Raw genomic sequence first — 17,563 nt, forward strand, 5'->3', positions numbered from 1 at the left:
AATAATTTTCGTACTATGGAAACTGATTTCAAGTACATAAATTTAAAAAACTAAGAAAATATTTGGCGATGTTGTATAGCTTGGTAAAATTTGACATGTATGTAAATTTTATAAACAATTGTCAAGTTTTGCCTATTACTCTCATTGAGATTTTGATTTTTTTAGAAAATTATTTTATCTCCTGAAAGTGAAATTTATCCATATTGGAAAGATATGTCTATTCCAGTATATCTCAGGATTTATTTGTATAATATTACAAATCCTATGGAGATAGAAAATGGAATTATACCAAAACTGGAACAAGTAGGACCATATACTTTCAGGTATGATTTTTTAAGTTTTATTTTGTTAGATAAATTTAATGGTTAGTAGGCATTAAAATATATCAATTTTTTTTTTAGTTATGAGAACTGTTAGTAATATAAATTTTAATTTTTTCAGAGAGGAACGACACAAAATAAACATTAAATGGAATAATAATGGAACAGTATCTTACCAACAAATCAAAAGGTGGTACTTTGAAACCAGTATGAGTAATGGTTCATTAAGTGATTCTGTATTTACATTAAATGCTCCAATGATAGTAAGTTTTTTGATTGTGTTTTTATGATAGAAAAATTCTTTTTTCCCTCAAAATTTTATTCTGAAATGTTCAGAAGGTTTACAAACTCTACTCTCTAGAAATTTAACATCTTTTTATATAATTTTTATTTTAGGTATTTGGAAATAATTTTAAAATAATTACAAAGAGTAAGATATAAAAATAGCTATCCAAATGCCTAAACACTGGATTTTTGGATTAGAAATAATTAGCTTGAATTAACCTAAATTTTGTGATTTATAGTACAGATAATAGATTTATATTCCAAAAATGATAGCTGCTATCATATTTTTGGACTATAAATTTATTATCTATACTGTAAATCTATCTATTTATCTTGATCAAAACAGGCCTTTTTAAATAATCAAGAGTTTAGATAGATAAACTATGCTACAATTTGTTTTTACTTATTTACAAATAAGTAAATAAGTAAAAACAAATTGCCCAATTTTTATAGCAAAATCTAATTAGTTATTTATTTACATAGAGCTGTATTAATATAGTTTAGTTATGTAAATTCTTGTTGATCAAAACAGACCTTTAATCCAAAAATAGTACTTTAACTTTGTAAATTCCTACTGTAATCCATTATATCATATTCAGAGAAATGCTTAATTCTGGAAACCAATTTGAATTTTTTATTCAGTAATATTTTTGTTATAAGAACATCAGTTGTGAAAATTAGAATGTTTTTAAGAGAGCATATCCACATTTGAACAGTTTCAATTTTAAAATTTAAAAGGAAAGTTAGTTATTCAGAAATTAATAAAATGAAGTAAAAAAATAAAGAGGAAATTATAAAATGAATTAAAATAGAATGCACTAAAATGTTAAATGCAGACTTGTGGCAACCCACAAAATGACCTTAAACAAAACACACCCCCTGCATATCAATGATGCTTCTAAATAAAGTTGGAAAGGACTTTTTGGATTAAAAAGTAGTATAATAAGTGTCTAAAATATCAATCCATCTACATACTAAGAAAAGAAGTTATGGGCAACTATGCCTCTCTCAATTAGATATTAAATTTGAATAAGAAAGGATTTCCTTACAATATCTTTACTAATCCAAATCTCTTCAATTAAAAACAGTTCTGAATTATTAAGTAATAATTTGGCAGACTGACATGCCTATTTTTTAATATTCCTCTCATTCTTGTAATGAAAAAAAAATAAGTTTATTGGGCTACAATTTGAAAAAAATTGTAGACCTGTAAATTCCTACTGTTATCCATCCATTGTCTATCTATCTTTCCTTAATCTCAAGAACAGAGTTAGATGAAAGACAACCAGATATGGAAACTTTAGGGGCAGGAGGCCTCAATTAATTATATATGAACTTCTGATGCAATCTAGAAATCCATGTTTTTTTCAATTCAAAACTCCCCCTTCTGAAAGCAATTAATAGATGACTGGCACAACTGTATTGTTAAAGGAAAAGTATGATGTACAGGGGCAAGCTGCCACTAATTTGAGGTGGAGAGCATATATTTTAAGTTAAATAAATTGTCACAATGCTGGGCTGCAATTTTTAATGTCACAATTAATAATTGCTCATTCTTTGTAATTTATTATATATTAAAGAAATAAATTTTTGCACTGAATTATTAGAGAAATATCTAATAATTTTTAGTACAAAGTTTTTAATACATCCATAAATCATCAAAAATTAAGATTGTAGAAAATTTTAATCTTAAATTATCTTACTTTTTTTTTTCTATATTCTTATAGTAAAAATCTCCAATATTTTAGAAGAAAAATTTTAATGACTTATGGAATTAAATTTACTTAACCCTTGTCCTGATAAGCTATTTTTATAACACAGATAAGATGAGTTCAATAGACTCTGCATTCATTCTTTGGAGTGATATACATTTTTCTTTTATTTTGAACTATATTATTAGTAGAAACATGTTTTTTATTATTATTATTCCTTTTGATTAATCCATCATGCCAACAAATTTTACATGTATGGCATATAAATCTTTACTGAATGTTTTATGCAAAATACTGTATACAGTCAGTCATCAAAATGTTGTTTTTGCATTTGAGACTTGTTTGTAGGGCACATGAAGTATTATTTATTTTTGTGGTTTTTTTTTCCTGCTAGAACAGTGTATTGGAGCTAATTTGTCTTATGGTGCTCTGATCTTGTATTTTATCGTCAAATCCAATGCATTGCAAGACTCTTGAATGATCAGTGTCTTGTAGTATCTCTGGAAATAGGAGAAGTGTAAAGAGTGTCACAAAACTTTGTTACTTGTGTTGTTGAGTTTCAGATGTTTCACCGTAAGTCTTTTTAGACTTCTTACTGCATGAATGGTTGAATTTGTACTATGTCAGTTGGTTCTCATTGGTGTCTCAGATAATGGTTACTGTATACTCATATAGTTTCCTGGTTTGTAAACCAAACAATTTTGTAGAAGTACGAGTATCACTTGTATAACATGGTTATGTTCTGAAAGTTATGTGAATCTATACTATACAAAACAAAAGACTAGTGCAAAACATAGGATTAGGATACAAAAGATAACTATTCTTTTTGTTACTAAGAGAGATATTTTTATTAAACCAACCAATCAATAATTAATTAGCAATCACAATTAAAAGTACTGTATTGTGCATTAATATTAATTTTACTTAAACGAGGGTTTTTCTTTTTACAAAGTATTGTTATCTTCTGAGCTCTTCTGTTGATCTGGATCAGAAATATCTTTTTATGGATGACAAAATTAAAAATGCTATTGATCAAAAATTTGCTCTAGCAGGTAGCATTTTGTTCAGTCAAGACTGAGCAATTTTTCTCCAGAATTTGTTTGAATACTGAATTGTTAGTGAGAACAGTTTGAGTATCAGGATAATGCTGTAATTTGTTTGTCATTTTATGAATAATTGCTTATCATGGTTAAAAAGAACTTAATAACACTTGCCTAAAAATGTTTAAATCAATTTTACTAAATACAAAGGTTAATCTATAAGAACAAAACACAGTGACAGTCTTAAAGCTAAAGTCTGAAAGCAACAATGACACTTGGTTGGTAGTGCAGTTTTTTCTTCTTTGTCCTAGCTTTTCTATCGGTTTTCATTACAGTAAACCTTGCAAAAAGCACAAAAGAAATTAAAAATTTCAATATTGTAAAATCCATGGGCAAATTTGAGACACCACACAATTATTTGAATAAAACTTATTGAATAACAGAGTTTGCACTTAAATGTGAAATTTTATATGATGGATTTTTCCAAATTCTCGAACTATGTTAGAGCAAAACTGGAAACTGTTTTGTTTGGGTATTTCCCCAATTTTTGAACAGTATTAGAGTGAAACTGTTTTAAAAGTGTCGTGTTATACAAGGAATATTTATATATCAGAAGTTGCAAATAAGTCAAAACTGTCAAGCATATCCACAACTTTTTTCCAAGTTGCAGAATGAATATTTTACATTTGAACTATGTTTGGAATGTTTTCATTACTAAAATTGTTTTTTTAATTTTGCTTAATCATCAAGTGTATCATTAAAGTGAAATAAACTATTTAAATATAATAAATCAAAAATCTTATTTTTTCTTTTTATGTAAAAATAATTATTAATTTAATCACTTTTTTTTAATCTGAAATTCTAGAAAACTTTAAAAAACATTGTTTTATAATTCTTTTCTTTTTAAAATTTATTTAAAAAGTATGAGTTGAATATAATTATTTTTATTTCACAGATCTTAGTTTCAATACTTCAACAAAATATGCCAGAAATAGTGTTGAAAATTCTAACAAAACTCTTAGAAACATTAAATAGTAATTTGATAATTTCAAGATCAGTTGATGAATTACTTTTTATGGGTTATGCAGATGATCTTTTGCAGTTACTAAAACATCTGAATTTATATCCTGAGAGAGAATTTGGTTGGTTCTATAAGGTATGTCTTAGAAATGGGTAAGCAACACAACTGTCTATTTGTATTATATACTATCAAAAGTATTTGAATTAAATCTTTTTCCATAATATTAATATAGTTGTGTTGTTTACTTGTCAAATAGTATTAGAAATAAGTAAGATTATTTATATATTAAAGTGTGTTTTCTTCAATTAGCAAATATTTTAGTATAATTCCTTTTTGAAAAAGTTTAGAAACTGTCATTAAAACTGTTGTTGAAATTTTTCAAGTGAAATACTATGTATGCATATGGAAATCTAAGTTTTAATTCAAAAAACTTATTCACTATTCACTAAAACTTATGAAAATATTCACTAGATGAAACACCTGTTTTCATAAGTTTAGAAAGTTTCAACAATCAATTTCATAAATTTAGAAATTAATTAGTGAAACATACTTATTGTTGAAATGTATCAAAAATGAACAAAAATTGTTCAGTACTTTGTTGGTTGCACTTTTAGAATGAATAACTGCCTTCAGTCATTTTGGCATTATTGATGTAAGTTCCCTATGCTTCTCAGATGAAGCAGCAGCCTAAATTTCTCAATTTTTTTGTACAAGTTTGCATCAGATAGTTTTTACTATTTCTAATTGGTTTTTAATCTCTCCCAAAATATTTTTAGTTGGGTTTAGTAGGTTTGAATTAGGTGGCCATTTAAGAACTTTTGATCAGCTTTGTAAGAGTCTGAAGTTTCTTAATTAAAATTAATGTGCGATTAATTAAGTGGAAAAACCCCAGTTTTTCCCACCACCTCATATTTCCGTCGAACGTGGATCTGAGAGATAGAGGATCAAATCTCATCACAAATCAACAATCTTTACGATGTTTGGACTTATTTTAAAACCTTAGTCAAAACATTTGATTATTAATGATAGGAAACTGTCAAAATGGATAAAATTATGGGGTAAGAAGAGTCACAACACTGGCTAGGAAGTATCAATAATTTGGCTGAATTGTCTAGTTCTTGACAGCTCATCTGCTGAACCAGAACAAGCTCAAACTTAGAACACATTAAATCAGACATCTGACTTTTCTCCCTTGCTCAAGGGAGGATAAAAAGGGCTCAAACTCGAGCCTTGGGATGGACATACCAGGAAATCTGTAGACGACAATGGCTTGTTTGCCATGTTCCCAGCTTTATAAAGGATCCCTGACAAATGTAGAAGACATCCTCACACTCTCTCAGATGTATTATTTTAGAATATTTGTAAACACACTCTTGGTCAATTAGCCTATAAGGACGTAGATATAAGGCTTTATTTTACTCCATGAACATAATATCGAACATTATGTTGCATATAGCTGTCTGTAATTGTGTATGCTTTAAATTAGTTTATTAAATTGTTGGTTAACCTGCTCTCATGTGGACTTATTAGTGAGGTTGAGGCTGAAGTTTTAAACGTGAAAACGTGTACATTGGACTCAGCACCACTTTCCTGTAAGCCTAGAAGTTTGACAATGGTGTTTGGATAGTCAGTGGAATCGTGCTTGACATTCCAAACATCATTGTCAAACTTCTAGGCTTATAGGAAAGCGGCACTGAACGTCCGACGTACACATTTTAAAACTTTGGCCTCAACCTTGCTATTAAGCACCAACATCCTATCAATGGATGTATCACCCCTCTGTCACTTGAGTCAACCATCCAGTGACAAAGTGAGCAGTCTTGACAAGACTGTCACCGATCCAAAGGGGATTTAAACCGGTATCCCCCAGTTTTTCACAAGATAGTTTTTACTATTTGTAATTGGTTTTAAATCTCTTCCAAAATATTTTCAGTTTGGTTTAGGTTGGAGTTAGGTGGCCATTTAAGAACTTTTGATCAGATTTCATCAAACCATTTCATCACTTATTTTGCTCTGTGGCTAGAGGCATTCTTGTTAAATAATTACATCAAAATTGTATTTCAACTGTTGGGATTAAAAAAAAACTCAGTAACTATATATCAGCATTAGCCTGTAATGATACATCCAGCATCATGACTTTTGTTGGGAACTTTACAGACTGTTTTATACAGTGAGGCTGCAATTCCTCACCTTTCTTCTGTGTTCTAATAACGTAACTCTTGATCTCAAAAATTAAGATAAAAATGGATACATCACTCCAAATCTTATTTTTCCCAGCCACCTTCATTTCAAGTGAGGTGCTCCTTTGCCCACTTTTTTTTCTTTTTGCTGGGTGAATATAACTACTGACTGGTAGTTGGTCATGGGTTTATGCCTCATCAACGGGCTGGTCACATGGAGTTTTCAGAGTTTTCTTCATGTTTATAACACCTAAATAGGGGTTAGTTTTTCATAAGACCTTCTGGGAGGCATTACCTCTTGTCAGATCACCCAAGTGTTGCATTGCCATAAACAAATAAACCAAAACAAACCTTTATTTTTTTAAGAGATTAAATCTTCAGCACTCTAGAATGGAATTCTAAATCTTGTAATCAAAGCTAGATGATTGTTCTTGATATGCTTTTATTAATGTTTTTGATCCAATTTGCAATGAGGAGCTGTTGACATGAATGTTATCTAGTACAGTCTTTAATACATTAATGTCACCTTCTGGTTATTTTTGGACTACCTGATTGAATCACAAACCCAAAAATCAATTGTCTTCCTGTATTTGTTCCAAACATTTTGAAACAGCTGATTTTGATGTGTTTAAATCCTTTTGGCAATATCTATTGAAAAATCAATATAATTGAATTTTTACCCAATTGTCTTTGTTCAGAAATCTTAATTTTTTTTCTATTCTATTTTAAGCTGCTTAGATTTTCCCATAATAAAGAATAGCAAGTGTTTGACACAAAAATATTAAACAAAATATGTAAACTGCATATTATTGCATTTCTAAATTTATGGAACACTTGTTTCATCTAATGAATAATTTTGTGATTAAAATATGTTTTAATGCATTTTGTAATATAATTCAAAAAAGTTTGTTTACTCAAGGAAATAAAGTTAGATTTCTATATGTATAAATAGTATTTCAATTGTAAATGTCAACATAATAATAATGTTTCTACTAACTTACCATTACTAATATTTTAAGTTAGTAGAAATGTTTAATGAAATTAAGGGCAAAAAACAATATGTTGGTATTAAAAGAATAATATGCCTATATTTCAGTTGAATATGAATAAACAGAATTTAACTGAACAAATATATACCAAATATCAATATTTAGTGTACATAAGAGATGGAATGAAGGTTGGCCATTGAAGATGCTACAGTTACCAAACAGCATTAAAAAAAATGCCATACAGAGACATGTTAGAATCATAGAAGGGATGATTCTAAAGTCATTAATTACTTACAAGAAGTAAAATAGCTGTGGAGTTGGAGTACATACTTAGTAATTGTGTATAGAACTCCTTACAACTGGCTTGGTTATGAAAACATGAAAAAGAGAAGTTATTGTATTGCACTTGAGATGATGCCAGTTTCTTAATTGTGATGTCTTTGTTGTTATTTTGGCCTTTATATATAACTTCTGTTTATTTTATCTTGTGAGTTTAATTGAAACACCAAGTGAAGAGACTATTTTAAAGTCCGAAATGCATTTTGAGTATATTTTACATATTTTACAATAATTAAAACCAATATGTATAAAATTATCTTATAAACTTGAACACAATTTTTTAAATTAAATATACAGGGTGTCTCAGTTAAATGTTTCAGAACTTCTAAGATGGGCAGGGTGCATCCTGACGACTCAAAATTATATAGCAATGCAGGGTCGGAAATGCTTTTCTGAAGCAGTGACGTACACAGAAACAGCTAACCTCTGGTGCAGGCTTGCAAAGAAATTGTCTGGGAATACGTCTCATCGGATATTGTTCTGTGTACAAGCACTGTGCAGCTGGCCCACTACAATCTGCAGGCTCATACAGCAAATGCATATCAGCTAACTCTGTCCTTGTGCGAAATGAGCATTCCCTGCAAGAATGCTCGGAACTTTCACGCAACACCATCTACCATGTCAAGAAAGCATTTCCGACTCCACATTGTTATATGATTCAGAGTCATCGGGATGCACCCTACTCCTCTTAGAAGTTCTGAAACGTTTAACTGAGACACCCTGTATATTTAAGTTCACTGGTGTGATAAGCCCTAACATAAAATAACTTTTAAATTAGTAGAAATGTTTAATGAAATTAAGGGCAAGAAACAACAATATAATAATAATAGTTTTAATAAGTTTAATAGCAACTCCTTTTCAGAAGTTTATAAAGTTTGTTTTAACATAATGCAAAATATTAAATTTATTTTTAGAAAAATAATAGTGATGATGGGATATTTACTATATATACTGGAAGTACAAATATAAATTACAGGGGCATGTTAGACAAATGGAATGGTGTAATGTAAGTTTTTTTATTATACAAAACTTTTTGTAACATAGGTAAAATATAACCTGTGTGTTGAACTTAGTTTTTATTATAATAACCATATTAGATTATTAGTTATATATAGATTTAGATGTGCTTTTTTTTTAAAAAAAAATCAAGTAATAATTCAATTTGCATGATTTTTTTACAGTAATAGTGTCAAATATGATAGAAACTGTCTAAATTTTAGCAATAATACAAAACTAACTAAAACCAGAAAAATATGATGAATATATTTTTAAAATTTCTAGAATGTATACAAATTATGATAGTTCTTTCTTTTTTTTTTATATATTTCAATAAATTTTTTTTAATATCTTACAATTATATAAATTGTTTATAATGCAATATAAAACTTGCAGATTCCAGAAGGCAGCTAACTCATAATTCAAAAATAATTAAATATTTAAGTACTTTTTATTAACATGTGTAAGATGATTTTATTGATGGTCCAATAAACAATATAAGATGGTCCAATAAACAATATTTACCAGTATAAATTGTTTTTGAAATTTGAACAAATTTTTAATTTGTTTTTGCCAATGGGAGGGATTAAGCCCCTGTAGCCACCTTGGATCTACCCCTGTAGTAGATTCCTGATTAACCAGCCTGTATTAAACTGAAATTCTGTCTTGATAAATGAATGGTTAATTCATTCAAAGATGTGTAAAGTATAAAATTAAATGTTTACTGTTTATCATACAAATGTTATGTACTGTACTTTCTAAATATTTTTATTTTTTAAAATTTATTTTATGAAGCAAAATTATGCTAATTTTTTAATGGATTATATCGTATGATATAATTAATTGAATAGCATATGAATATTGTCTTTCTGTTTAAATTACTTCATTGTAGTTTCAAGTACTTCTTTCCCTCCAATTGGCTTTCCTCCCCCTCTGTACATAAAAAGAAAATCAAAGCTCAAAAGTTTTTTCTTGATTAACATCTTTCTGAACTTTTAATCTGTTAACACTTTATTACCTAGAATATTGCTAAATGCCATTTATCCATGTTTTTGTTTCTTTAAACATAAACATCTAGAAACTGGATTTTTAGATTAAAGTCAAGTGATTGCCAAATTACATTGGTCTATATCTATACTAATAATTACTAATTTTCAAATAATTTGACTTAGAAATATGCATTAGGTGAAATTTAATAATTTAATTCAGAAGATTCTGGAAGAAAAGAATCAGCCTGAAATGGGACTCAAACCTACAACTCCTACTTCCTGTGAAGATGTGTTACCAGTTATGCTGTTTGATCGTCTGTCTGATATTTGCTTCCAGAACTATTTAATTACCATACCGGTTACTTATGGTACCATATTATTACAAGTGGCATATATAATTATTTAATTATTAATTAGTATTAATATAGCCTGATGTAATCTGGCAATTGTTTGGTTTGTTTTTTCCAAATCTTTAAACTCTGCTTAGTAATTGAAAATTGTTTGAATTCTAATTTTTTTTTTTCTTCTTAGGCCTGAAGACAATTTGAAACCCTCACAAGATGATGTAATTTCTGTATCTGGTAAATGAACTTTTCTTAACAAATGATGTATGTATATGATCACCCAGTATATATAAAGTATCTTATTCAGCACTGTCTAGAGTTTAGTGCAAAATCTCACATTTTATTTGTACAAAACTGTCTATACAAAGACCTTTAGCAAGGGAATACTACTCATTATGTCCCCATTTTTCAGATTTAAAACTTGAAGTCAATAGTGTGTTCCATGACTAATTGTAGTTGATCTTTGGTGTGATGCTTCAGACTGTGACACTTCTTTGTAGTGTACCAAATTTGCAACATCCTTACACATCCTTGATAAACCACACTTTAAGTGTCTCCACAACCAATAATCACACGGATTAAGATCTGGAGAACGAGATGGCCTGGTAATAAGAGACAATTAATCACTTATCAGTGAAATGTTGTACACAGCATTTTATATGTGGAAGTACTTCATTTTGAATAGAAGTGGTTGATTTAAGGCACTCATTGTTACAGTTGGGGTATGACAAAAGTGTTTGTCATATCCCAGCAGATGCTATATTCCAGCAGATTCCTTTGCACTTGCCGTAAGTTACCTTATGGCAAGTGTAAAGGAATCTGCTGGAAAACATGAGGGATTTTTGTGGCTCAAATGTAAGTTACAAATATTGTTTCACTAAGATGAAAATGTGCCTCATCACTGCAATGTCTGATTTTAAATGCTGGTTGTGGCTTACCTTGTATAGATAATAATGCACCAACTTTCTCTACCTTCCACACTGTGCCATAGGATCACCCAACTGCAATAACACTACACTTGCACTATTAGAGCTTGGAACATTATTTATTGTTGAACAACTGTGGTAACATCAACAATTTGAGAAGTGATAGGCTTGCATTCTTAACTGGGTTGAACTTAAACCAGATTTAACAGTCCATATGCAACCAAATCTATAGACAGCATTGAATAGTTGTACTTTGATTATTCAATACAGACAGCCTAACATTGGATTGTCAGATAAATTCGTTCATTTTTTTTCTGTTTATTTTAATCTTTTAATTTTAATTAAATCAGTCAATAATACGAGGTCTGTTTAAAAAGTATTGGACTTTTATTTTTTCCGTGTAAACCAATGATGCGCGGGAGGCCTCCTTCGGTGGAGTTGTGGAGGGGACAGTCATGCACAGCCCTGAACTTTTTCCCGCCTGCAGGAAGCGTCGGTCGTTGGCAGTTGGCCTATGAATGAGGACATGTAGTGAGCTCTCGTCGGATTCCACTAAGTTGGAAAATGACTGAACGTGAGCAGCGATATTACATCAAATTTTGCCAAAAACTTTGGCGATATCCGAGCATAAACCATTCAAAAGATTCAGCAGGCTTTCGGGGTCGATCCTCGAGGCTAAAAAAAGCGTGGCAGGTCCGCAGCAATATCAAGGTCATGTTAACAGTTTTTTCGACTCTCGTGGGGCGGTGTATCGTGAGTACACACCACGAGGCCAAACCGTCGCAAAGGAGTACTACCAGGAGGTCCTTTGTCGTCTTTCCGATACAGTGCGACGCAAACGACCGGATCTGTGGTCGATCAAAACTTGCCAGCTCCATCGTGATAACGCATCCATCCATGTTGCGCATCTGATTCGGGCTTTCGTCGCCAAACACAACACTCCTGTGGTTCGTCATGCTCCGTACTCTCCCCACATGGCTCCGTGTGACCTTTGGCTATTTCCCAAGCTGAAAATGCCACTAAAAGAAACCTGATTTTAGTCGAGAGAAGACATCGTGAGGAATGCGACGGACCGGCTGAAGGCCATTCCAAAAGATGCGTTCCATCAGTGTTTCCAGCAATGGCAGGAACGCTAGAAGTGTATACACTACCAAGGAGACTACTTTGAAGGGGATTAGGGTTTTGTACCTCAAAATCAATAAATGTATTTTTGCCGACCAAAGGTCCAATACTTTTTGAACAGCCCTCATATATTTTTCATGACTTAAATGTTTCACTAGTTTGTCAATGCCTTGATGATATAAATCACCATACCTTGACAAATTTATCAGGCCATGTTTTCAGCTCTTCATTTAATAAAATACCTTGCTGACTGTTAGTGAGTGGAAAGGGTGGTGATCTGAAGGTGTTAGATCAAGTGGGTGTGGTAGAACTTCCCAACCAAGCTCTTAACTTGGGTTTGGTCAAATTAGCAATGTAGGGGTGAATTGTCATATTGAAGCATGCAATGCTACTGGTCAAGTCACTTTGGTTGGATTGCCTTGTTGAGCTGATGCATTTGCTGAACATAACAGTGCACACAGCTATGCACTGTTATGTTTTTGTATATACACAACTATGTACAGCTATGATTTTGTAGTTTTCAAGTACCTCAAAGGATGCAGCTATGGCTTGCTTTGAGGTGTTACTTACTTGTTGGAACTATTCTACAGTTATTCTTTCCTCTGCTTCATATTGACATAAAGACATCATTTTTTATCACTGGTGATGATGCAGTAAAGAAATGTATTTGCAAATATAAACAAACATCTGTAAGCTCAATAGTTACATTAAAGCCAAATGATTGCTGGATTAGATCTATTATTACTGCTATTAATAAATAAATGTAAAGTAATTATGCATAGAGGCAGGCATTAGGTACTCCCTCTTATTGATTTAATTATAATAATTAAATTTAACCTGTCCATGAGTAACATGGTGTCAAGCAAGAAAACTGGCAGTGATAGGATTACTGGAATTTTTTTCATTTAGTGTGTTGCATCCATGCAGATTTTAGATCTTGCTCATCAAGTGAAGGTGATGGGAAACAGTATTACAAGAGCATCCCATCTGCTGGGGAATAATGGATTTCATCTATGGGATCTGCACCAATCTCTAGTGTAGATCCATAGAAGAGCTCAATCAATTCTCATTTAACTGAATAGAGCAGCTGGAAGACAGTCTGAGTTTGAATTTCTATTCCTTGAAGCAGGAAAATCATTTCTATGCAGTTCTTTCAGTAATAACACCACCTCTGTAAACAACACAATGTCTTGAGCAGCTTTGGTAACTTTGGAACCTTGATTTGAGAGTAAAGTAAGTGTTGAAAATGCTTATTTTTGTCTACTTGGACTTCATTCTCATATGTCTGAAAAGAGGTAAAATTTAATCAAATTTAAAAAAAAACAAAAGTTGTAGAGTAAGAATAGAGCTAAAAAAATCATAACACTATGATAAAAATATTTTTTGTTAATTCAAATAACATTGGAAGAAAGTGTGAATGTATCTGACAACCTAATACATTTATCTAAAAAAAGTAAGCATAATCCACTCTGCAGATAGACAAAAATACACATTTTCTGCTGTTTTTTGTTTCCAGACAAAGATACCTTAGATCTAGTTGAATATTCCATTTAAAGAATTCAACTATATCTAACATATTTTTATACTCATTCTTGGTAATGAAAGGAAGTTGAAGCAAAACATGCAGGCTCTTCTACATAACTACAGTAGTAGCATGGCATTGTTTCTTTGGATGGCTTAACCATTGAGGACAATTCATTACTGTTTTACTATATGACAAGTGACAGTGACGACAATGACACCTGGTTAATAGGAAAGTTAATGCAATTTTTTTTTCTATGTCCTATCATTTTTCATTAAAGTAAACCTGACAAAAAGCACAGAATAATTTGAAAATTTCAATATTCTAAAATCTGGGAAAATTTGTGACAATGTTCATGCTTACTTGAATAAAAATAATGAAGTGTAAACTTAAAATTTTCACAAATTTTAAGTGTAAAGTGTATGGAGGATTTCCATACAGAAAACTGTTAGAGCAAACCTGGTATTCTATGCTCTTCTGACTAGAGCTCTAAATACTGCAATTTTATAAGCAGAGGACTTCAGGTAAATAGTGTTTTTTGCCAGACACCTGGTATGTTGCATTCCATTGATCCCTGTGCAAAAAAGTGTTTTCAGAGTATCATAATCATCAATATTGAACTTTGCCCATCCAGTCTATGTTCTGTGCAATGACAAATCCATGTACAGTGTATAGAATGATTCTTATACTGTATCAGATCAGAATCCAGAGAGGGGAATTCAATAAACATTGTAGGAACATTGTGAAGAGAGATCATTTTGCAAGTATTATAGTCTGGGAGTGGTATTATAGCTAATAGCCACACTGAGCTCAGTTTTTGCAAGGAGTGCCATTACTGAAAGATAGAGATGAGGTTTTGGAACCCCATGTGAGACTTTTTCAAGGAAGGTAGGTGCAGATTTATTTTTGTAGACTATAATGCCTGTACACATAGTCCAATGTGCATTTTGTCAACTTTCATCAAGAACACTCCAAGAACTTAAAGATGCTCTTGTTAAAGAATGGACTTTGTTCCCAACAGAGCTCATAATTGTTAGAACCAACCTGACAATTGTGGTGTGTGTGCATGCGCACACACACGCAGCCATATATCAATTTCTGACAAATGATATTGAAAAAGCTTTGACAATGCTTAGTACCTTCTTAATGTTGTATTATCTTGTTTTAGTATCTTGTATTTGACATAATTTAGATTAAATTTTTGCTTTTAAATTTTTGTTGCATAAAGAATAAAATGTTCTGCTTGCATATATTTATTGTTTTGGTCATTTATTTCCTGAGATAAAGCTCAAGTTAATAATTATGCTTATTCTTGTATATGGATATGTGAATTATATTTTTTTTTAACTTAATTGTTTTTTAAAAATTAAAGTTTTATTTATTTAATACTGTTCTTATAAAATAAACTTTTGTTTGTAAACTTTTATTAACATTTATGAACAAAATTAGATTAAAAAAACATTAAATTTACATATTTTGAATTAAATTGAGTAATTGATTATTGCACATTTTTAAACAATTTAAAAATGTAAGGTTCTTAAAAATATTACATTTTTAAATAGTTTTATAAAAATTTAGTTGTAATTGATTGAAAATTAAATGAAATTTTTTATTATTGCTTCAGCTGGAGAGCTTTGGTGTCCAAGTTTTGAAATTGTTAACAACATTAAAATGTTTTCTCCAGAATTAATGAGGTATGTTACAAGAATTTTGTTGCATGTATTGGAATGAATTTTTTTTATTGTTTGTACATGGTTTAACAAATTTCTGGTATGTTCTGGTTTAATTTTTGATATATATCATATATATATATATATATATATATATATATATCAGAAATAGACAAAACTATATATATATATATTTTTGTCTATTTTTAAAGTTTTGTGATATATATATATTTCACATTAATGCTGTGAAAATCAAAAACATTGCTTTATATATATACAGCATTAATGTGAAATCATAATTTAGAACCTACTGCTATGTTGGAAATGAAAATTAGTGGGGGAAAAACTATATTTACACTGTCTATACAGCTGCAGTCAAAGCATTTTAATTCCTGTAAGTTACTGGTGTACTTATGTGACAGCTGTTTTTTTTTATGAATGGGCTTTGATTTTGACAAAGAAGCATGTGCTCATGTAATCTGAGTGATGCTTTGCTTAACAGAAAGAGAATACTAGTGAGCTTAGTTTTCTCCATTAATTTTGCATGATAAACATTTGTAAAAAGTTTCTAGTATATGCTAGAAACTTTTATTAAATTTCTTTACTAATGGACTGTCAATATTTTTATTCAAATCATTGAAATACAGGAGAGAACAGTTGATCCAATATAAATTCTACCAGTAAAAGTTCCCAAAAATTTGACCAAAGAGCATGGTAACATAAGGGTGCAATATTCAAAAACAGAAATGATGCTAGTTGATAAGAACATTATTGTAATCACTGAATACTATTTCCAAAAAAAATTATTCCAAAATATACTGCTGTTGAAGGATATGAAAGTTTAAGCAAGAATATTACTGTGTTAATGCAGGATGTGGCTAAATACCACACTTGGAACCATGATTCATCTGATCTGCTCTTGATTCATCTGGTGTGAAGATTTGGAAAGCTTGGAAATTATCCAATATTAGAGAAGTTGCAACCAAAGTTTTCATCTCTAAAATGTGAACGTTGAGCACCATCTTGTAAGCCTAGAAGTTTTACAATGGCATTTGGAACGTCATTGAACGTCATACTCGATGTTCCAAATGCCATTGTCAAACTTCTAGGCCTATAAGATGGTGACACTCAATGTTCAACATTCACATTTTAGAGATAAAATTTTGACTGCAACCTCTCTATTCTAATTATTGTAACCTTCCCAAAGATACCCAGTGTTTCAAGGACCAAGTTTACAAAAAATCAATAATTTGGATATGGAATACTGGAATTTGGTCATAGAAAATGAAATTTGTAATCTTGATGAAAGTTTTTGGCCTGTGAAAGAGTGTCTGATGATTGAGTCAAACAGTGGAGGGAACACTATTATTTAATTAGCCATTTATTACTCCCAAGAAGTATATTTTCTTCCATTTTTGTGTAATTGATTCAAAGGAATAAGTTTTCTCTCAATGTGACAGCTATACCAGAAACTTTTGTTACATCCTGTAAAATATATATTGTGGTAACCATTATATATGAATATGAAATTGAAATAAACGATTTTGACTTATTTACAAAAATATTTAGCAATATTTATATAAACCTCTCTAAATAGTTTAGTTTTTGTTACTTTTTCACCACTTGTCTATCAATATGTTGTTTGATATCTGACGTTTATCTTATATCTGACATTTATCTTATACAGTAGAGCGTTGTTTATCCGAAAGCTGGTTATCCAAAACGTCCGTTATCCGAAAGCATTCCAGTCGGCAAATTTAAATTTTCGCTAGTGCTGTGGTGCTGCAATATTCGGCTATTTCTCGGGCTACTCAAATATTTTACGTTTTTGATACTAAATTAACATTCTGAAGTGTAATTTTTTATTGTTTTTATATTTTTCAATAAATTTATTTTGTGTGTACAAAATAAAAAAATAATTTTTAACGATATAATAGTCTTCGTTAGGCTTAACATCGATGAAAATTCAAAGCGACACACAACGGAGAGAAATTTCAACATGGGATAAATTAATATATTTTTTCGTACATGATTCGTTATCCGAAAAATAAGTTATCCGAACCACCCCAGTCCCCAATTGATTCGGATAAACGACGCTCTACTGTATT

At 30.5% G+C, this 17,563-nt stretch overlaps 1 protein-coding gene across 1 annotated transcript; it reads left to right on the plus strand.

Annotated features, from left to right (window-relative positions):
* Positions 1-68: 68 nt before the first annotated feature.
* Positions 69-10,460, plus strand: LOC111642119 (scavenger receptor class B member 1-like). The gene is made up of 6 exons (XM_023388400.1): positions 69-83; positions 166-323; positions 442-583; positions 4,313-4,513; positions 8,801-8,892; positions 10,403-10,460. The coding sequence occupies exons 1-6, from the start codon at positions 69-71 to the stop codon at positions 10,458-10,460; spliced, it is 666 nt and encodes a 221-aa protein (XP_023244168.1).
* Positions 10,461-17,563: the final 7,103 nt, after the last annotated feature.

This window comes from Centruroides sculpturatus, unplaced genomic scaffold (genome assembly GCF_000671375.1).
Source record: "Centruroides sculpturatus isolate CEXI.00-Female unplaced genomic scaffold, Cexi_2.0 scaffold1620, whole genome shotgun sequence".
Lineage (NCBI taxonomy): Eukaryota > Metazoa > Arthropoda > Arachnida > Scorpiones > Buthidae > Centruroides > Centruroides sculpturatus.